This window comes from Pleurodeles waltl, chromosome 9, assembly GCF_031143425.1.
Source record: "Pleurodeles waltl isolate 20211129_DDA chromosome 9, aPleWal1.hap1.20221129, whole genome shotgun sequence".
Lineage (NCBI taxonomy): Eukaryota > Metazoa > Chordata > Amphibia > Caudata > Salamandridae > Pleurodeles > Pleurodeles waltl.
In genome coordinates, this window is record NC_090448.1 from 373,604,102 (window position 1) to 373,628,301 (window position 24,200).

Genomic DNA, 24,200 nt, shown 5'->3' on the forward strand with positions numbered 1-24,200 from the left:
CTGTCATGCAATAGGCTGCCACAAATCTTCCTCTGGTACTTGTGAGGTGCTGTTAGCTAGCCAGAAAAGGTTAGGCTGACAGCTGTTGCACGTCATGGGATCATACGCAGTCCCCCACGCTTGGTGGTGCTGCCACCCAAAGACCAGCACTCTCATTGCCAAAACTGGAGTCTACTACATGGTGCCACCAACGTTGGTTAGGCACTGACTTTGCGGATCACCCAAGGATCTTTGTCTCATTACGTGCAAAAGACACCCTAACTACCTTACACAGAGACGTATGTGGAATTAGGGAATATTCTCTTCAGCTCGATATGTAGTACCTATTTGACGCTCTAGGTTGTTCAAGCTTGAACCTTTAAAAGAATTCCCCAATTGGTGTTTCCATCTCTAAGCAATCCAATTGCATTTTTAGTAATGGCAGACTAAAACAGGGTCGTAACTGCAGCAAACATAAGACTCTCCGTCACAACACATTAAAAAAAATAATGGCCTCCCAGACAAGGGAGGAGAAGTAACATTTGTCTTTGAGGCACACACAGCATACAGAACAGATATTTTCTACTCTTGGGTCACTGTTCCAGCAGCAGATGAGAACATGCATACATTTCATCATTACACTCTAGCAAATGCCCCCGCACAATATAGAGCTTATGCATGTTTAGAAGGACCACTATCTTATCAAGAACACCAAAATTTGCTTGATGGCACTCTAACCCACGTTCCACACAATGTTAGACTAGGTCCCTTGAGTAATGACAGACCTACATGGCCAGAATGGGCTACCTCTATACCACACCCTAATGTAGGTACAATGGCGGTTCCAGACGTACGCCACCTATACACTAATTTAATAAAAAATAAATAGATAATTAAAACAACTTGGAATGCAGATTTTAAACAGCGCCTGAGCAAGGGTTGCTCCAGCATAACCACTTGTGACCACCGCAGGAATAAATCCTGCTACTGTGCATTAAATTATGGATAAGGTAGCCACCAAACTTGAAGAGATTCCATTTTGGTTAGCACAGAACATTAGCACCCTGGAAGCAGTGTTTCTCGAAATAGGAACCCAAGATAAACATAAAATTCTCACAAAGTGCTTGCCATGTGGATTAGTTTCCTGAGTGGATATCTGCGCCACTTGGGGTGCAGTGTTTGCTGCTGCCTGCACTACCGCACATGGTACACTGACTATTGTGAATCTTCCGGAAGTGTTAAAACAAATTCAGGATGAATACAGGACTGCCCCAGCTCTAGATCTGGGGATGCAATTAATGGGCAGCAAAGGGATCTAAAAACGCTGGGATAAACAAAAACAAAACAGAGGTAATACAAAACAAAGAGGAGAATCTCAGCGATCGGAGAAGTCAGAGAAACGTTACAGTATGAGAAATTGAGATAGTTTAAAAACTCCTGATGGATACCAATATATTGATACATTTCAGGACTCACCAGAACAACACAGTGCGAGAGGCAGCCATTCTGAGCAACAAAACGAGTATGTGAAACCAAGAAAAGATTCACAACGCTCATCTGAACCTGCCATAAAAAAGGAAGAGAAAATACCACAACATAAAGCACAATTCAAAAAGAAAAAGGTGGCAGTGATTTTGGCTAGAAATGTCACGGACAATGAGAACTTTACTGAAGAACAGGGATAGGCACTGACTGTTAGGCAGCGTGGCAGAGGTCACAATATTTCACCAGGATCTTCAAGAGTTTCTAGAGGTGACAGCACCTAATGACTTTTTAGAAGTCAAAACTGTGTCACACGGGTCTCCCCGCTAGTTTGGGTTTACAAAGTGAAAATACAAATTGAGGCAGACATGGAGCACACCGTTAAGGTTAAATTCTGATAAACAACCCTAGATATTTCCACTGGTTTTACTGCCAAAATATAGTGCCGAAACCAGGTATTTGACCATTGTCAGCGCATTAGGCTCACAAAGGAAATTTTATTGACTCCTACAAGGGTATAAGAAGAGTCTTGGACTGTTCACAGCATGTATAACTACCCTACGTAGATCCTGAGGGGTTGTCCTGTATAGATGACATATACCTGACATACAATGACCTGGTCACACACCAAAGAAGGGTGGACAACATTGTGGTGAGGTTTACTGAAATAGGCTGCAAATTTAATTTCAAGAAAACAAACATTGCCTTTCTCAGAGTACGAGTTATCAGACGAGGGAATGAGTCTGGCGCCACACTCTCTAGAAAAATGCATGCAATTACAACCACCAACCACTATCAAAAAGCATCAATGATTATTGGGCTTTTTTAATTTTGGCTGTGCTTACATTCCAGAATATGCACAATGCATAAAACCACTTTATGACTTGATAAGTCCAGACTTTCCAAGTAAATATTAGACAGTTGAACACACTCATCTTTTCAGAGCATTACAACAGGACATGCTTGAAGCAAAACACTTACACTGCACATGATAATGAAACAAACTTGGTCATCAGAATTATTGCTGGTGCCATTGGGTTCACCTACGTAACATTCAATGAAGGTGATACAGTACCTATGGCATACAAATCACATCTGAATTCAATGGCAGGCCATCACTGTGCTCCCACAAATTCTGTCTGCTGTTCAGATGGCTGTCATAAAAGAGAGACTTTTAGGCTAGGGGAATCGCTTTGTAGTGTGACCCCAATACCAGCCTTAGAGGCTGTGACAAAATCCAATGTCCAAAAGCATTACATCCACATTGGATACCATGGGTCACCTATCTGACTGCCACTGATGTTGATTATGTTTTTGATCCAAAACTTCAGACACAAGAGTTCCTACAATATGAACTTGAATACCCAACACCTACAAACATTTTGCCTCTTGATCAGTACCAAATGATAATATACACTGATGGTTCTGAGCAATCAGCGGTAGGTACTAAACATCAATACTTGCCACTTGCGCGACTCTGAGTCGTTTCTTGAGGGATGGCAGGTTCCACCCTAAGAACACATACACACAGACCTTAGGGAACTGCACTGCACAATTGTCAAAGCCTAAGTCTCTATTATTGGCACTAGAACATACGGATCCTGACCTTCTGACACTCAGTATGTGTGATTTGTATTATTGTGTCCAGTCCTTTAATGAATACCTGCATTACTGGTGCCAGAATGGATTCAGAGATTCAAAAGGGAACACCATCAAACACACACTGCTGTGGGGGAAGGTAGAAGATCTAAAGGAGACACTACTAAATACCCATGCAGTACATACAATGGGCCATCAATGTGTAGGACTACACATTGCAGGAAATATCTTGGTTGATGAAGCAGCCAAGTCAGCAGTAGCTACAGCTTCTGTTGCTCCGATTACTCATTCCAAGATGAGGTTGGATGATGAAACACTGGCTGCTGTGCAAGCTTCTGCTAACAGCAAGCCCTTGCCAAGGCATATTCCCCCAAGTATTCCTACCCTCTCAGTGCCCAAAATGTTACATTTGTAATAGTACCAGGGGTGGGTGATCGTATGATCCCCAACAAAGACCAAAGATTAGACCTAATGAAAGCAGTGCATGAAGGGGTTGCCTCTACCCATGCAGATGTGGCGACTACAATTACATTATTGCAAAATAGCCAGATCTATACAAACAGGCCAAACAGTAAGTCCTTTGCTGCAACACCTGTCAATAAATAAAAGAATCCACCGTCAAACGCCCACAGCAGACACCTCTCCTAATTTCCAACAAACCATTACAATGTGTGTACCTGGACCATTGTGGTCTCCTAATACCTGATGGTGCATACAAATACATCTTGGGGCCCTGCCTTTGCTTCCAGGGCATTCAGGGACACCATGGTGACAATGGGCGTCCAACTACATTTCTCACCTCCATATCATCCCAAGGGAAACGCTGTTGTGGAACGGAATAATCAAGACTTAAAGAAATCCTTTAACAGCTATAGTATTAGATTCAGGTCATAGTTGGCTTAACCACATGTCTGGAGACCAGAGGGAACTTGATAATCTGCCCTGAAAGTCCTTGGGAGGGCACACCCCTTATGAGGTTCTGTTTGGCATACCTAGGTATGTCCCAGTTCCTGATGACCCTGGCGCAGTGGCGGCAGACACACCTTTTGACATAAATGAACGTGTCACCGTCTTGCAGGAATTACAACAGTTCCGTGATGACAACTCATCTGCATGTGCCGCTACCTTGGGAGTGAGAGATTCACCAACAACTCCTGTATTCCAAAAGTCAGGGATCTAGTGCATGAAAAGATTGCTGTAAAAAAGGAATTTGACCCTACATATCAAGCACCGGTTCCAGCCCTGGGAATACACGGTATCAGAACTGTCATCCTACCACCACTGCCTGGCTTTAGAGAAAACTGTTTTGTTTCAATTGATAATGTCAAGTTACCACCATGTGGCCAGTCCTACACACTAGACGACGAGGAAACCTGAGCAGTACCTGAACCCCTCTCACTGCCAATCTGGATGTGCCTCTTCAAAATTTGATCATCAGTGATGAAACTTCCCCGAGCTTGGGGAGGGTGTATGTGAGCTTTCATTAGTGCCTGTCACTACATCTACAACAAGAAATGCCCAATGTTCTGAGCAATATTACTCAAATTCAACACAAGTGGATGGAATCATTTACTACAAACCACCAAGGGACACATCTGCCAGTTCACCTAGTCCAACATCTGCTCCACTGTTTCCACAAACTGCTTCTGGTTATTTTGCCAACATCAATGATTCTATTTCAAATTCTTCAGCATCTTCAACTACACCTGTATCAATTACACATAAGCTATTTAATTGGCTCAAAACTAACTATCTAGTTTGTCCGTGGAATTAGTTATGGGCTTGGTTAAATGTGCTTGGCTTTCTCCTTTGGACTGATTTTGGATCTTTTTTTTCTGATGATACATGGTCTTTATCTTCCTGAACACTCTGCTGTTGAACTGGCTGATGAGGTTTTGAATCCTCACCTATCCTCACATAAGGTCTGCAGGGACTTGTCCCTAGTGAACATTTCAGGTATAGCGATTCCTGATGGGATTCTTTAGGATAAAGTATCATTTGATATGTATGGACCGACAGAAATGATTCAAATTTCATATGTAGTCATAGGGCCTGATTCTAACTTTGGAGGACGGTGTTAAACCGTCCCAAAAGTGGCGGATATACCACCTACCGTATTACGAGTCCATTATATCCTATGGAACTCGTAATACGGTAGGTGGTATATCCGCCACTTTTGGGACGGTTTAACACCGTCCTCCAAAGTTGGAATCAGGCCCATAGTCTCTATAAATGATCTGGTAACACCTGTGGTGGTTTCTGATGATTGGGGTGTGAAAGCAGTTGATTCTATGCTTTCTGAGCTTGGATATTTTACTGTGTTTGAAAGTGAAGATGTTTACCAAACAATAGCAAATTATGGGGTAATGTTCCATTACCATCATTACAGACATCACTTTATACATAAAACCATCACCCAGAGAACTGTTTATAATTATACACAATGGGAACATTGTCCAACTCCACCAGTGGGGAGTTCTAAAACATATGTAGAAAAGTTTGCATATTTTCTGGGCAAGATGTCACAAATGCTGAGAGACTTGTTTTGAAGGTGTGTGGGTTTTTCACTCGGAAAGTAAGTGACTCCAGATAATCAGTGACTCCAGATAATTGCAGGTGATGGACAGGTGAGCAATAGTGCTTAATTTGTGCATGATGTTGCCATTGTTCAAAGGTAGGAATTATTTTTCATCATCCGACTTTGACCCAAACCAAGAGAAAGAAAGGCAGAAAAGGAAGAAAGAAGAAGAAATTGGAAAACAGTGACTGAGAAACCAGGGTAGAAAAAGAACTTGCAAGAGTGTGATGGATAGGAAGTGCAGGGTGCTGGCAGAAAAGATATGTATGTATGTATGTATATGGTATTTCTATACCTCAAACCTAGCCAAAAGGCAGTGGAGCACTGCACATAGTCAAAGGCAAGCATAAAGTCAACAAAGAGTAGAAAAGGAAACTAGGTCATGGATGGTGAATGCATTGTGGTGCAGCGTTCTTTAAAGAGGCGAGTCTTCAACTTTTTCCTAATTTCAAGCAGCATTAAGGCAGTCCTGAATGATGTAAGGATGTTGGGCAAGATGTTTCAAACATTTTTGCAATTGCAAACGGCTCAACGGGCTGTTTGCGATCGCAAAAATGTGTTATGGTATGTAACAAGTCCAATTTACGATTCAGTAACTTGTTACCAAATCACAAATTGGATTTGTGACTACATACCGATTCGGTATTAGGAAGTGGGGTATCAAGGGCCTCCTGTCTAAATACCGAATCGCAGAGGTATGTATGATTTTTTTGTGACCGTGAATGCAGTCGAAAAACAATCGCAGTTACCATCTACTTCAAGTAGATGGTAACCCATTCGCAAAGTTGAAGGGGTCCCTAAGGGACCCCTTCCCCTTTGTGAATGCAGGTGAAAACATTTTTAAGAGCAGGCAGTGGTTTCATTTTTTATTTTTAAACTGCATTTAAAAAAAGATTGCTTTATTGAAAAGCAATCACAGACATGGTGGTCCGCTGAGCACAGCAGGCCACAATCCCTGTGATTGTAGACATTTGCAATGGCTCGCAAATTGCGACCTACCTCATGAATATTGATGAGGTAGGTCCATTTGCGAGCCCTTGCGAATCGCAGTATGAAACTCCTGGAGTTTCATACATTCCAAAAGCGATTACTTAATTGCAATTCGCAAAAAATCGCAATTAGGTAATCGCTATTGGTTAAAATGATACATCTGGCCCGTTGTTCCGGATCCTGAGTGCAAAGTCCTGCTGCCTTGTTTTTCCTTTATTATACTTCTTGCAGTCTGATGGTGTCCTGGCTCGGGGTCTGCCGAAAAACACCTGAGATGTTGAGCTTGTCTGCAAGATAAGCAGGAGTGCAGGTTGTGATGGCTTTGTAAATGATACTGCTGGTTTTGAAGATGGTGCAGGTTGGTAAGGGAAGCTAATGGAGTTCCATCAGGATGGGGGTGATATGATCATACATTTACAGGCTCTGGATGAGACGTGCATGAGGTGGATTGAAGATTAGGTAGGTAGCCTTGGTTTTTGGCCGCTCCAGCAGCAGGCTGCCCAAAAAAACTTTAGGCCCCTGCCCTTACTTAGTTTTACAAATGAAGAACAAGCCCTCCCACCATAGGCTGGAGAAACGACTGACTATGAGCCTCTAAGAAAAAAAAACTAGGAAGGAGCTTTTACATTAACTCACTTTGGTCATTCAAGAGGTACAGTAAAAAGAAGCTTGTCACCATGGACAATTTGCACATAGGGAAAGGGTGAAGGGTGAAATCAAAATGGGTAGGTGCAGAAAGAATGTAGGAGCCTCTGTCTCCACAGCCAAACATCTATAAAAAATGATTTGCTTGTATTTATAAACTATAGCACATAATTGGGTGGTGTCAAAAAAGCTCTCTCCCAAGTTGCCTTGATTTGCTTCTGTAGGTATGTCATGGAAGATTGATATGTTGTGTCTGCTCTGCAAAAAAGTAGGTTATCTAGGGGTATGCAAAATTGCATAATTGTTCTCCTGTGAAGTTCATGAAAATTATGCTTTTAGAGTGAAATGTTGTTTGCCAATATCTTGCCTGATTTTATTCTTTAAAGCAGTGGTTCCCAACCTCTGGTCCTGGGACACCTGCGGGTCCGCAAAGCATTCTCAGGGGGTCCACGACTGCTTAGAAAATTAGATAATATTAACAGATTAATAAAGTGCATAGAAATAAAGTGGCTAAATGTAAAAATTGAAATTTTAAAGAGTATTGTAAATTTCAAGGAATTTGAAATTGGAAGCTAAAAATTAAATTAGTGTCCTCAGATTAATTCTTGAGGGCAGTGCAGGTGCATCAGACAGAATATAGTATGGATGGTGTGTGGCTTCACTATAATTTAGAAAAGCCTCAACTTTTCCATTACAATTAAAAAAATTATTTTTTTATTTACATTTGTTTGTAAATTAAGTAAAAGGTATAATAATTTGTGTATTTGATGAATGCTTGTTTCTGTATTTTTGTGTGTATTATTTTGCGGTTCAAATCATCAACGATGTTTAGGCCAGGGTCCATGGCTTCTAGTAATGTCTCAGTTGTGGGTTCCCAGATATCATTAATGATTCAATGGTGGTCCCCAGGTTCCAGTACCAATAACGTGGGGGTCTACAGAAGTCAAAAGGTCAAGAACCACTGAATTAGAGGACATACCTCAAGTGAAAGGTAATGTAGTTTAGCGGCAGAATACTGTTCAAGTAGAAAATGTCACTTGGCAAGACATTTTCTGCATGAATCAGTCTTTTACCAGCCAAAATTAATGTGAAATCACATAATGCAAAATCTGCTAAACGCACACTATAATTGAAATTGAATTCACATCTAATATGAACTCCCCATCACGTTCCAGCACTCAGTTTTTATATCCTTATGGTTTGGTGGGTACATGTGTTAGTAGGAATAATGTTCACCTTTAGAGAAGAGACAATGTATACACAAAACATTCAACTACACCCCCTACAAGGACATTAGCAAGAGGGATTGCTTAGATTGTGGAAAATAACTAACTCTATTGTTCCTGATTTGTAGTAAAAAAAACAGTCACGCAAACTGACTTGTCATCACTAACCTGCTCCTCATCAAGGATGCAAGTTCAAGATGGGCCTTATTCTGGCTCTTTTTATCCTGCCTAGATAGGTTAATTTCAATAAGAGTGGTAAGTTCTGTCTTTTTGTACATGCATACTGTCCCCTAGTTTGTGAAAATTGTATATCGGTGAGTATATAACATTAATATTTCCCCCCACTCCCACAATGGTAAAATGAAGGAAGGGCATTGTAACCCTTTGTAGCTCAACAGAGTCAACATGTTTCAACCTATTTTTTACTGCCAACAATTAGTCAAAGGACCTTTATCAGGATTTGGAATGATTAAAAGACTGTTGATTAAAATGTCAGTGAATAGTGCAGAAGGCAGTGTGGCACCTACTTTACCAATATCCTTGTGGTCTGAAACACTTTTGTAACCTGCAATGCTGAAGAGGCCATCCATGTTTTTTTGTGTCATCAATAGGCCCTCTGGCACCTCTTCATGTAACTCAAGCCCAAACTTGTCTTTTTCTCTGTTAAGAAACAAAGGGGCATAGTTAAGAGCACCTAGCACCACCTTAGCGCCACCATAGCATAATTTTTTTGACACTAAGGCGGTGTTAAAGTGACTTTTTTGCTGCTGCATATTTACAAAGTAGAGCGAATGCAGGCAATGTGTCATTCTGTAAAGCCTTGTGCCACATTATGCGTGCACCAGGCATAATGTATGCAAGGGGGGGTGGCGTTCCTGCACTAGGAGGCCCGCAAAAATGGCGCAGTGAAATTTAAAAGATTTAACTGCACCATTGTTGGCGTCATTTTTGTAACCTATGGGCCAACTTGCACTACACCACAAGCACCACGATAGCATAAAAAATGTTGACCCTATTGTGCTAACAGCCGCCATGGTGCGCCGTATTATAAATATGTTGCAACCATGGTGTCATTAGGTGCGGGTAGGAGGGACGCAAAAAAAGTGGCACATCATGGATGAAGCCCCACTTTTTCTTTAATATGGGCCAAAACATTTCAGGATTAGAACGTGACTTCTCCAAACCAGAGTTAACAATTATCTCTGGATAGTAAAATGCATCATTAGTCTTGTAACAATTGGGAGGCAAATAGCATGTGATGTTTTCTCCTTATATGTTCTTCACAGATATCTCACACGATGTAGCATAGACGTCTCTAGGCAAAATTGCCCTATAAAATGTAAATTTAAATACACTTTAGTGGCACAGTGTCCTATATATTATGTAACTAGATATACTCATTCCAAAGAGGGCATACATTAAATATGCATGGACATACTTTACCCATGCTACAAGTTTGAGTATTGATTGAAGTCAATATAAATACGTCAGTATAGAAATGAAAAAATCTACAACCCATTGAAGGAGGGAGGCAACTGATAAAAAGTCAATGGGCGCTAATCCCCAAGATGTCATCTTGCTCTAGAGCAGTGTTTTTCAACCTTTTTTGGGCAAAGGCACACTTGTTTCATGAAAAAAAATCACGAGGCACACCACCATTAGAAAATGTTACAAAATTTAACTCTGTGCTTATATTGACTATATATAAAGTAATTCTCTTGAATAGGAATCAAATAAACGCAAAGAAAGTATTTTATAATTACTTTATTATGAAATAGTAAGTAAACAGAAATATGAAAAATTATAAAATACTTTATTCAGTGCGCAACCTGGGCCTGTTTGGCTGAACGGGTAATGGTGAGGGGTCTCTAATTTAGTGCATCGTGCTCCCAAGTGGACAGGAAAACAAGACTGTCCTCGGTTGCTGTTATTGTGCCCCTACCCTTTCTCCTCTCCCAGCTTCCCTATTTCCTTCCCCAGTGCCCTTTTCCCTCTAGGTTCCCGCGTCCCCAGGAGGGACCTTACCTTTGCAAGCCACGACCCTCCTGGGTCGTGGCTGGCTCCTCGGCTGTTCTGCTCCGGCTCTTCTCCGTGGTAGACCTCCTTCTCCTTGTCTCTCGTTACTGCCGCTCTCTCGTCCTCCTCGTCCCGCTCCTCGACTCCAGTTCTTCCTGACTTGACCTCCTTCACTCCTTCGTCTCGTCCTGACCTCGTCGCGCTCTCCCTCTCCGCGTCTTTCGGCTCCGGCCCCTTTTCACCGTTGCTGCCCCGGAAGTCCTCAAGCGTTTCCCTGGAAACAGGGAAACGCGTCATCGACGCCCGGAGCGTTCCCATGGAGACATGGGAACGCGGAACTGACTCATCGGGCTTTCCTGGCGAGAAGCTGGTTGGCGCTGGCGTGGACGTGGTCGTAACGACCCGTTCACAATGTCCTACTGTGATAGGTCCAGGCTGGAGTCTGGACCAATCACAGCCCGGACATCAGAAAAGTGGAGGGTGTCCCCCTGAGGAGCGCCAATCGGCGCCCCTGCTGGCCGAGGGTGGGGTCAAAAACCCAACCCCCCCCCATACCCAGGACACAGTCCGGCGCCCACCTAGTGGGCGAAAATGTTACTTTTTTTTTTTTTTTTAATCTTTCGAATTTTTCAATTTTTCCCACGGCACACCAGGCAACATCTCGCGGCACACTAGTGTGCCGCGGAACAGTGGTTGAAAAACACTGCTCTAGAGAAGCCAAGTACTGAATGGGCATGGAAAACAGTCTCTACACTCCTAGTACAGTGGTATATGATTCATCTGAGAGGCCAAGGACTTTACGAGAGTGGGATAAATTTACATGCAGTGAAATCCTTATACTATTGCTCTAAAAAGTCACTGTGCTAGTTGATGTTTTTTTCTAAATATGACTTTCCAGTTGCCTTCCAGCTGTACGATCAGGATAGAGATGGGAAGATCTCCAAGGCGGAACTGATGCAGGTAATAGATGAATGAGACAAGAGTGCATTTTTGCGACAAGGCATGATTGGAAGAGGGTTTAATGTGCACACAAGGGCAAGGTAGACTAGAGGCAAATAAGGATTAGCTCCTTTGATCCTGATAAAGTGAAGGGAAGGTCTGCAGAGCTAGACCACTTTATACCCTGGAAAGAACTCCAAAGACTAGTAAGTAGTGTCTGCTGAGTACCTTGGAAATGGCAGTGCCGGCTAGAAGAAAAAGGCCCCTGTGTACATAGGAGACATCAGCAAGGGCCTCACACAGGACCACTGGATTATGCATTTTTGCAGCCACACCGTTTTCTGTTTAATTGTGGATTTGCTACATAATCCATCATTTGCTGCATAATCTTCAGATTTTAACAAAAAAATTAGTAACAACACAGCGGCGTGTTGCCACACATTGGAAGGCCCTTAGCAAAGGTTGACTGGTCACCTTTCTGACGATTAGTACTGTATTTGGGTGTTAAACTAGTAGTAAAGAGGGTAAACCTTTGGTAAAACAGTGTTCATATGTGTAAAAATGGCACAATCAAGAATAATACTACTACACAATGTGGCATATTACGATGCATAATTGTCCTCTTGTTGCCACATAATGTAGTCAAGCCTGCTACATAATTTGGTCCTCATCTGCCACATAGTACCAGTGGCCATGGCCATAAGTACTTGAGAGACTGCAACAAATTTCGTCATAGACAGTAGACAGTACCTGTGTACCTGAGGTTATAATGGATGGACCCTTTGTAAACCTCCACTGAGACTTTTAGCAAGATAATGGATGAAGGAACTAGGTAGAATGGAGGGTGATACTGTAAATGAGGGAAAGAGGGAGAAAAAGAATGAAAGAAAAATTTAAAGAAAATAAACAAGGAAAAGAGGGACAGAACAAGTATTAGCTGTTAGACACAAGACTGAGGATGAGTGAGTGCAAGTGAGGAAGGGGGCAGTGTGAGTGAATGAAACTAGGAAAGTGAGCCTGAGGCTTAGATTTACTAAGCCTTTGCACTGCACAATGCAGCACAAAGGCTTCAGAAAGAGTTACAAAGCCATGTTAGGGGCTATTTCCACCACTGTGTGTACTTGTGCTGCATCAGATTACATTTCAAGCCGGTAGGTGTTCCATGGGTTGAGCCTGGGAGTTCCTGTGCACCCACCCATGGATTTGACAAAATTCCAGATTTACAAAGGTTACAAAACCTGAGAATGATTCAGTGTGCATGCTTCGTTGAGGTTGGCATAACGAGAACAATCTTTTTTTCTCCTCATTATTTCCACTTTCTATTACTGCATCACACGTAGAAAGAGAGAATGCCTCTTTGAATTGTTTTTGTTCATGAATGTATACCGTTCTGCACAAAAACCATCATGCCCCTAATGCAAGTATCCTTTCACAATGTTGCAAGGGTGCCTGTGTTGGGGCTAGACAGCACACAGTGAGCCAGGGCAAAGAGAGACCAGAAATGCTGCCTATCTTTGTAAATATGGAGCATCTTCCTCTCTTCCTTTCATGCAGTGCAGCACAGCAACGTCCCTTGCTGAATTGCATTGTGTGAAATAATAGTAAATAGTCCCATGAGTGTGTAAAGGAAAGTATGCTTGCTGATATCACACGGCTCCTGGGTGTGAGCAAAGGCATGATGGGAAGGTGAAAGGGTGGAACAAAGAGAGACAAGTAATCTAATCTTCCTGTCACCACTGTCCAGGTGCTACGGATGATGGTGGGTGTGCAGGTAACAAATGACCAACTGGAGAGCATCACAGACAGAACTATCCAGGAAGCAGATCTGGACGGGGACAATGCCATCTCATTCCAGGAATTTGTGCAGGTCAGCAGAAGAGCAATATAAATGATGGAAATATGTTGGTCAGTATGAGAACAACGCCATCTATCTGAAGTATGTGATAGTAATTCCAGCTCCCCTGTAAGTATCTGAAGGCTTAGGCAGTATTATGAAATCCTAGTACGAGCAACTGTGTAGTAATATCACCGCCTTCTGCTAGTACCAGACATCTTCAAACTCTTTCTCTCTGATCCCCCCCAAAGCAAAACATTTTAAATTTGCCCCCCTCCAAATCTTTTTCCGCAAGGATTGGGGGAGTGGATTAGCAGGGTTGAGCGCAGGGATAGGGGCTATGAGATCACTTCAAGGATAGTTTTTCGGTAGTTCATAATCCACAATAAATCTGAGACTTATAAAAAAGCAAATTCATCAAACAAAAATTTTCCTAAAATATCTACTCTCCATAATTGGTGTGTTGTGATCCACTCGCACTCCTGTGCTAATGAGTGGCCCTGCGTAGAAGGATATCTCCTCTGACATTTTCCCAACTTTCCCTCCAATGCCTGATCATCACTCCAACCTTGAAGCAGGCTATGTTCCTCTTTGTATGGGAATCCTATACAGTGCAAGCTCTGCCCAAGGGCATTAGAGTGCTTTACATGAGCATTGGTTACATTACACCAAGTCAGATTTTTTTTAGGCACAGGGATATTAAGGGATTTCCTCAGAATCATAGGCTGTTGAGTCAATCATAGAAATTGAACCTGGTTCCCCAGTTCCAAAGTTGACAGCTCTCACCGTTAGAGGCCACACCTCTCCCCTTTCTGAAAAAAATGAGCTCCATCATGTTGCCTCTGTTTTTGCAGCAAAGGTGCCCTCGGTCTAATGCTAGCAAGGAAATTGAGACCCCAAAACTTTGTTTTTGAAAGGCAGTCATAATTGTAATAAAGTGGGCCCATCGGACTACAGGACTCCAGTGTTGCTGCACCTGATTCACTTGTGAAGTGGGTTGTCTCCTCTGCCCTTTGTTAAAAACCTGGGCTCCCAATTTGCCCAATCCCTCACCCTGCCGTCTCTCTGGCTCCCAAACTAATCTGTCTCCTCTCCTTCGATTCCAAGCCCAAAGCATCACTGGCACAGCAGCAAGTAAGAAGGTCAATAAACAGTCGTATTTGGGATTTAGTTGGCCCCTCAGATCGCTGGGACTTTGTTCCACTGCCCTTGCAGCACTATGGATACCTACAGCTCTGCAAAGCAGGCTGTCTGCCCTGCCTACTACACTGGGTCATTACTCTGAATGCACCTGCTGGCCTCTTTTCTGCCACCTCCTGGTTTCACCTTTTTACAAAAACATCCAGGGCTGAATTTGAGATACCTCTGCCTGAAAGTAAAATGGCCTGACTCCTCTGCTGTAAACCGATCAGAAAACTAAAGAAGAAGCAAGCCTTCTCACAAGAAAGATATGTAAATGTGTGCAACTGATTAATCACCAAATATATACACTCCTAGGGAGCTATTATAGGCTTTAACTGACAAAGTCACTGGAGCTCCACGGTGACAAAGGTTTATTCTCCTTGAGAGTTAATGTTAACAGCTGAGTTCTTGAGTGCATCCTTTTAATGGACACATATCAAAATGTTTCTAGGTATAGTATTATTACTTATTGCTAAAATATATCAATGTAAAAATGACTTACATTTTCACAGTGCTTTCTGTCACAGGCTCAGACTTTGTAGCAGTATAAATACACAGCACTATTCCCCACTGCACCAACTAGGATTCAATTTTGTGATTTTCTGCCAGGACCACTGGAATTATGCCATTCTGCAGCATTTTGCATAATCACGGATTTGCCACACTTGCACTTAATCATTCACCTCTTGCATAATTTGCATACTTTTCAAATAGATCAAATGTTACTAAAAATGCAGTGACATGTTATCATGTAGTTAACAGCCCTTCACCCTTTGGAGCATCCATGACTCAAATGGAGTAGAACAAAGACCAGAAAAATCTTTAATGGAGACAAGTTCATAAGTTACACTAGTGTAAATATTGCATGCCTTAGCGCACATGCGTGAAAACTGGTCCTGAAGAAATCCATGCTTACCTTTCGCAGCTTGGACAACATGGCTAAAACATGTCGACCCACATTATGGATGTACGGGGTCATGGCGTCCTCAATATACATCCACCACTGTTTTTAACTATTGTTCCTGTTTACCATAATTAAAGTACACCATTCTTGTGAGGCATCTATTAGACAATTTTAACTTCACTTCTTCACCCCAGAAACTTCCAGCTCCACTGTAATCAGGTGTTGAAGCACACCCTTTACTCGTTAGGTGTCTGAGTTGGGACCCCAATGATAAAGCATGCCATCAACTAGGATGATAGGTGAGGGGTCTTTTACAAAAGCCAAAAGAGTCGCTGTGAATAAAACCTAAGGAAACTTAAAAAATGTCAGTCCCTTCTCTCGTCTTATTCACACCAGGGGAGCATAGAGCATCAAACATACTGACTAGTGTGCTCGTTTTTCATGTTGTTAGTTAACTCCTCCATAATACAACAAGGATAATGTGAGAGAGTGCTTCATGGACATTAGTCCAGAATGGCGAAGAATTCCACCAATCAAGAGAAGAAACCTTGTCTCTGTGAGGGCACAGGACTTGAGTGGAATAGCAGGTCATGCTGAGGAGTCCCATCAAATGACTACAAAGAGAACAGCCCATGTTCAGCTTGGAATGGAGCAATAACTCCAAGGTCACGTGTCAGATGCAGGGCCAGCACTTCCAAAATGTGAGATAAGTGTGCCCCACTTAGTGGCAGACAAAAATTACCTAAAAAGGGCCACAATTCCTTTTTAAATCAAAGCCTACTATCTGGTTTTCTAATGACTTCTTGGGGACATTCAGAAAGCTTTCCTAGGAATGCATTCCACCCATTGTTTACCAATGGCTTTTTGGTTTGTAAGTCACATTTGCTTGCTTTCTATTTGCTGGTTCTATTGGTCTTAGGCTTTCAGCTTTAGGTTTTTCCCTACCCTTGCCCATACCCTATTTACTGTATTCTTCCACCAGTACTGGATAGCTGTAAACAGGCCTTAAAATCTTGTTCTTATTATGTCACATTTGCTGTGCATACAAAGACAGATCTCTGCCCTACAGGAAGCTCTGTGTTTACTTTTCTTTCTCTGACTTCAGAATGAGAGGATTTATGTGACAGTCATGCTGGCTACTGGAGAAGTGCTTGGGCAAGGCTGTGCAATGTCATTTTTTTCTAGCACATAACAAAATGTAAATGTTGGTAAATGAACTGTGCAGATATTTCAGAGTGAATCAGACTTAGAAAAGCACAAATGAAGCACATTTTTGGTAATACTAAAGCGTGGTGGAAACAAATATTTTAATAGGATCAAAAAAATCAAGTCACTACGTGATGACATTTCCACACATCATTTGTGTGCTGTATACTTTTCTCAGTAAAATTATATGTCTGTGCAAATGTAATGGTCATTTCAATTGAAGGTGTGTTGCCTGTAATGCCAGTGTGCTACCACACCATGCATATTCCAATCTATGACACTCAACTCTACTCTGCTCTACTATGCCACCACACTCCACGCCACATCACTCTCCACCACTTCACTCTACGCCTCTTGACTCTACACCATTCTACTCTATGCAAATGCACTCTACCTCACACTACTCTACTTTGCAACAATGCACTCTTCACCACTCCAGTCTACACCACTCCACTCTGAGCCACTCCACTCCATGCCACTCTACTCTGCAACACTGCACTCTATGCCAGTGCACTCTATTATGTACCAATCCACTGTATGTCAGTGCAAACTATGCCAATCCATTCTATGCCACTCTAATCTACTCTGCACTCTATGCCACTCTAATCTATTCTGCACTCTATGCCACTCTGCTCTATCGTGCACCACTCCATTCTACTCTGATACAATCTACTCTACACCACTGCACTCAGCGTCACTGCACTCTACACCATTGCACTCAGCACCACTCCACTCTGCCCACTCTACTCTACTCTGAGCCCCTCCATTCTACTATGCACCAACGCATTCTAATCTGCATCCCTGCACTGTACGCTAATGCACTCTACACCACTTTACACAAAAGCAGTGCAATCTACACCACTGCATTCTATGCCAGTTTACTCTGCATCACCACTGCACCCTATGTCAGTATTCTCTACTCTTCAACACTTTATGCCACTGTACTCTACTCCATTGTACTTTATGTCACTGCACTCTACACCACTCTAGTCTACTTTGCACCACTGTACTCTATGCCATTGCTCTCTATGCCACTCTACTCTGGACCTCTGTATGCCACTGCACTCCACGTCCATGTACTCCACGCCACTCTACTATACCACTGCACTCTATGAAAGTCTACTACAACGCTGCACTCTCATCCACTGAATTCTTTGCCACTTCATTATATGCTGCGCCACTCTATACCACTCTACTCGACACCACTCTACTTTACGCCACTGTACTCTACAACAGTCTACTAAACACAACTTTACTCAGAACCAATGCACTGTATGCCACTGAACTTAATGCCAACTACTCTGCACCATTGCACTTGACTTCACCAAACTCTACTCAGCAACACTCTACGCAATTGCATTCTACGCATCTGCACACTACACAACTGCATGCCAAGTCACTCTTTTCTACTCTGCATCATTGTACTCTATGCCACTGCTGTCTGCGCCACTCTGCTCTGTGTCACTCTACACCACTGCACTCTGTGACACTCTATTCTGCAAGACTGCACTCACCACTGAACTGAACGTCATTCTACTCTGCACCACTGCATTATCTGCCAGTGCATGCTACGACACTCTACACAGTTGTGCTCTGTTACTGCACTCTATGCTACTCTATTCCACTCTGCACCACTGTACTCTACGCCACTGCTCTATACGTCCCACACTACTCTGCTGCCCTCTACTGTGCACCACACTACACTGCACGATTCTATGCCGCTGCACTCTGCAACCCTCTACTCTGCAAACCTGTACTCTCTGCCACTGCACTCTACACAACTCAACTCTATGCCACTCCACTGCACCCTACGCCAATGACTATTCCACTACACACTGTATCACTCTACACCACTCTAATCTATTCTGCACAACTTCACTCTACTCTGAAACAATCTACTCTATGCCACTACAGTCTATGACACTGCACTTGACACCACTGCAGTCTACTCTGCACCACTCTGTCACTGTACTATATGCCACTGTTCGTCACTGCACTCTACGTCATGCACTCTTCACCACTTTACCCCAAACCAGTGCATTCTACGCCACTGCACTCATTGCAAATCCACTCTGTACCACTGTACTTTACACCACTTCGCCATAGACCACTCTACGACACTACACTCTCCGATACTGATACTCCACTCTACTTCATTAAACTCTACTCCACTCCATGACACCCTATCCACTTATGCCACTTCTTTCTACAACACCTTACTCCACTCTGTGCCACTCTACAAACACTACTCCACTCTGACATTCTATGCAACTTCCTCTATGCCACCCCATGCCACTTTACTCCACTGTATTCTATGACACACTATTCCACACTACTCCACTCAATGCCGCTTTACTCCACTCTATTCTATAACACCCTACTCCACTCTACTCCACTGTATGCCACTCGACTCTGTGACACTCTGGTCTACTCCATTGTACTCTACAACACTCTACTCCAATCTATGCTGTTTGACACTTCTACACTACTACACTCTATGCCACTGTACTTTACAACACTCTACTGCACTCTACACCACTCTACTACACTCTATGCAATACCTTCTACACTACTCCATGACACTCTATGCCGTTCCACTCTATGACACTCTACTCCACTCTACAACCTTCCACTCTACGACACTCTACTCCTCCACAACATTCCATGCCACTCCACTTCACTTCACACACGACTCAACTCTAGTCTACACCACTCTACGCTAGTCCATAATACTCCACTCTACTCCACTTTGCAACAATCCATGCCAATCTCCTTTACCCACCTAACAGCAGCCACACTGGCGTACAACATGGCTAAAACATATTGGCAAAGCCAATAGCTCTTGCATGGGCTAGATCTATTGGCTTTGTCAATGCTTGTTTCACTGTATGGAGAGCCCTCCAGTAGGCTTAATGCTTGTGGGGCTCAATCCTTCGCACTGTTTCTGGCAATTATATCAGATTCTCAGTGGAAAGCAGTGAGAATAAATCAGGGGTCTCCAACCAGTTGATCACGAGCAACCTGTAGCTTGCCAACAAACTGTCAGTAGCTCACGGCCTAATGCCTACTTTTGTATCCTATCATTGTCGTTTTGTTTATTTGTGGGCCTTTTTGGCCTCTTATCCCTTGTTACTCACTGTCACACATGCTAAATGCTCCTATTGACTATTATACTTCACTGTGGAGGGGTGGGACGAAGTGGGTGGCATCAGCCCGGCATGAGCAGTGTTAGACTACCCACGGGGATCTAGTACACACCTACGTTCTGCTGCCTGGCACCGCAGTTTGATCCTGCGTGACGTCTGTGGCTAGAGCAGCAGCTTTAAAGGCCTGTTGTCCCTACAAACCGCACCACAGGATGTGAAAAGCTCAGAACCTTAGGCTCAACCAGACTGCTGGCTTAAGGTTTGTGTGAAGAGTGATACTTAAAAAGAAAAAAGATGCCTGTGAAATGTTTTATTTGAGGCATCAAAATGCGAGAGCTACTTTATTTTTTTGAAAATCCATTTGAAACTCTGTTTTAATGTGATCATGTAAATTAAAGCAGCATATCACAGGGATCTTTTATTTTGAAATACATAAACGACATTGCAAGTCGTTCCTGGCCACAAACCGGAGCCAAGAACATAAGTTTACATTTATTATCATTACATTTTAATGAAATAATGAGAGAAATGAAAATAGGCTCCTGGCTCCGGTTTGAACCCCGGGGCAACTTGCAAGGGGTACTTTATTTACTTAAAATAAAACCATGTAAACGCTGCTTTCATTTAATGAAATAATTTGAGAAATTTAAATTGCAGTGTTAATGTTATGGCACAATGCACATAAGGCTTAACATTTACCCCATTTCAAAAAGGTACCTCAGCCCTGTAATTGCTTTATTTTTCTGTTTTAAATGTGGCCATCAAACAGGGAAAGCTGAGATGCGAGCCAAGCTTAGGTGTATGACCCTTTGCTTGCAAGAGCACAGATTTCAAAATAATGCAAATAGTGACACAAAGGTCATGCAAAATGGTATCTTTAAAAAAATCACAACTTTTATTTCTTAAACAGGCAGAAGATTTTAATCAGAGCATCAATTTATATCACTGCTTTGAGAGGCATTTTTAGAAGTGATAGTTTTTAACCATGAATCAGTCATGTTCTCCTATCGTCCCTGATGACAATGCTATATTAATCAACTAAGAGGCAAATCAAGTGTACCGTAGCTTATTACATGGATCCACTTTATAGTCTTTTAGGGAAGAGTTGTGTACAGTGCACAGCCTGAACTCAAGCATTCCAAGGTGCTGTTGTGTGATGATAAAGAAAAAAAGGCATGCTGTAATTTATTGCAGCATTTATATTGCGCTTATTACCCTTATGTGGAGCACTGAAGCAGTTATCTACATGGTTAGCACGCTACATTTGAGAGACAAATGTGCAGTTTATTGTTTTCAGTATGCTGGTAACTTTGCACAACTCTGCAAGTCCCTATAATTTCTTATGCTTGCAGTCTACTTAGCTGGTGACTGCAGAGGTCAGGATCTCACAATTTGTTGAAAAGGAAAGCCTGGACTACTGTCATGTTTTCTCGTTTCATGTTGTGCTTCGCATACACTAAATGGGTAGCTCTCTCTCCATAGTTGCCCTTTATTCAATGAAATTGGGCCTGGCTCTGGGAACAATGCATGAGTTGCTTGGACTTTAGTAGCCCATGATGATGTTCACGTACCAGCAGTAGCTCTCACTACAGAAAAGGTTGGAGACCCCTGGATTAGATAGACAACCACACACTACAGCAGCCAGCTAATTGAGCACATGAGGGTAAGAAACCAACATCGTAAGGGACAGAGGAGCATATGTAGGTGGCCACACCCAAAAGTATACTGCTAAAAGAAAATCATGTCAGGGTGTATCAGATTGAAATGTATACTTCAACTCTCCTTCATTTGCAGGGTGGCACCCTCTTTGGACTCTTCATCCGCAACTATCAAAATGCCTCCCATTGACTTCAGTGGGATTATTACGCCTGAAAAGAATCCTCCCTCACCATGATATTTTTAATTTCCATTGATGTCAATGGTTTCACCATCCAAAACAACGTAGTCTCACCCTCCTTCGAAACTCAAAGGCCCATATTTATACTTTTTTAGCGCTGCACTTGCGTCGTTTTTTGACGCACAATCGGCGCAAACTTACAAAATACAATTGTATTTTGTAAGTTTGCGCCGTTTTTGCGTCAAAAAGCGGCGCAATTGCGGGGGTAAAAAAGTATAAATACGGGCCAAAGTTTGAAAGGGAGGGCAGACCAAGGCCACATAGCAAGGCCACAGGGTAATCAAAAAGCAAAGCGAGACAAGGCTTTTTGTCTACTGAAAAAATGTTAGGTAGGGACATAGTGGAGATGGAAAAGGGATCCGGGTCTCGCTTTTGCACAATGCATAATCAAGCAGAATAAAATATTGTGTTTGTACGTTACAAACTTACTGAAACAGTGTTGAAAGTAGAGGGGAAAATAAGTTGAGTAAAGGGAAAGATTTACATAAAGAAGCATTGGCTAAGCCAACATGTTTGAAATTTTTTAAGGCATGTAATTGGCTTTGCCAGTCAATTTTTGTGTTTTGAGAAGCAGGCACAGATGAAAGCATCAGAAAATGGATGTTACAGAAAAATAAAGGGCCATTTTCTTTTCTGTTGCATTGCTTTTACGATTATTTTGTCAGCGCTTGCTCCCAGTGCTATTGGGCTGCTCGCTGAGTGCATAATAATCCATCATGCATCTCAAAGAGGAGGAAGAATACACCCAAACACCAGAAAAACAGGAGACTGAATTCCCCTTGTGGGCTGAGCCAAGATGTAACCATCAGTGTCCCAAGCCATGGGTGCAGGTTCTGAACAAAAGGCACCAATGACTGAAGGAGGCTGACCCAATGGCCCTAAAGTGTGTATAGAGTACAATAATGTTAGCCGTAAATGGTGCAAGCACCATTACACGTGCATAATTTGATAGACGTGCACATGTTTAAACACACATGCACGCTCCTATGAAATGACGTGAGCACTATTTTTTTTAATTCACCGATCCAAGATGGATTGATAAGTCAAAAATAATGAAAATGTGTAGCGTTGAAGCACTATTTGTTTTCTTTTTATGAAGCAGAGTGGTTAGCAGTAATTTGCTGCCATGTCTGCAAAAAAATAAATAAATAAAAAAGGACCGTGGGTGAACGGGGGAGTGGGTGGGGTCGGGAGCAACAATAGGGCAGGAGAGAAGCACACAAGGAAGAGAACAAGATGGACTGCAGGGGTGTGGTGTTTGGTGGGGCAGAAGCACACAAGGATAGGGTAACTCAGAGAACCGGGGTGGGTATTTCGTGGAGATAAAAGCTCACAAGTGAGACAGCTGTAAAATACATGTACTCTCATTAATTATTTAACCAATCAGAAAAATGTAGTTCCCTAAAAGTGAGCAGTAGATGGGTCAGCCATTCAAAAGGATGGTAATGAGACTATGCGTCAGGGGAGGGACAAACACAAGAAGAGAAAGAGAAGCCATCGAACTAGGCGCAAGTCTGTGAGAGTGACAATCAGTGCTCAAGTGTTGCCGGTATTCGCCAGTGCTTGGCAGCAGTATTTATTTCTAAACACCTGCACTTATTTGTGACGTGTCACCAAATGGTGGCGCTGTCTATTTTTATAAGAGCTCATAAATAAATAAAAGGTTTAATATACTTTAAAAAAACGCGGGCCAAGCCATCCCTACAGCTTGAGGTGACCTCAAAATACCTTGGGCCCTGGAATTTCTATTTTTACAGATTAAGCACTGCCAATCACTGGTATGCATCCGTTGGGCTGTAAACTCACTGTAACGTCCCAAAAGTCAACAAAAGGTATTTCACGACCAACCTGCATGTGCTTGGTAGGCAAGACCATGCTTGGAAGAGACCAGGGGCGGCTCCTCCCCCGCCAGCAGCTGAAGCTGCAAGCCTTTCAGAACGAAAGGATAATAAACTATGTTGTGAAAGGGGCAGGGCCATGGGGGTGGTGAGCAGTGAGGGGTAGTGCACAGCGGTCCCCCTCATAGCACATGTGTGTTTGGCCAGCCGTCTTGGGCTGGCCAAACACACATGCACAATAGGCTCTCTCCAGCCAACATGCACAGGCTCCCAGTCAGCCTGGGAGCACCTTGGCTGGGCCCTCCCAGCCAATCATGACGCTGCTCTGAACAGCGTCAGGATTGGCCGCAGAGCAGGCTGGGAGCCTGTGCCTGCAGTAACGCTCGCGCTGCACCCACCCCGCCCCTTGTTAACGCAGCGAGCCGCGAATGGAAGAAACTATATAGAAGCCAAAAAAAATTGAATCTCTGGATATAATCATGAAAAGGCAACTTCACATGGAGAACATAATAAAAACATTATAGGAAAGTAATGAGCCTGATCTGAGGTGAAATTATGTTCCCGATACCGAAGAAGTTTGCAGATTTCTTCTAGTCCTTATTTAAGATCATTTGAAGGCATATTGCGAAGGAATACCACTAGATGGCAGAAGAGGAAAAGAAAACCGAAATAAAACGTTTTAATTAACACGGATGATACTGTGCTAGAACATTTAATTTAATTTTCCATTAGGGCCCCA

At 42.7% G+C, this 24,200-nt stretch overlaps 1 protein-coding gene across 1 annotated transcript in view; it reads left to right on the forward strand.

The window, feature by feature from the left end:
- CHP2 (calcineurin like EF-hand protein 2) overlaps window positions 1–24,200 on the forward strand; it is a 95,970-nt gene that overhangs the window by 64,997 nt on the left and 6,773 nt on the right. The window contains exons 5-6 of the mRNA XM_069206957.1: window positions 11,414–11,475; window positions 13,199–13,321. Coding sequence (XP_069063058.1) covers window positions 11,414–11,475; window positions 13,199–13,321 — 185 coding nt within the window. The remainder of the gene's footprint in view (window positions 1–11,413; window positions 11,476–13,198; window positions 13,322–24,200) is intronic.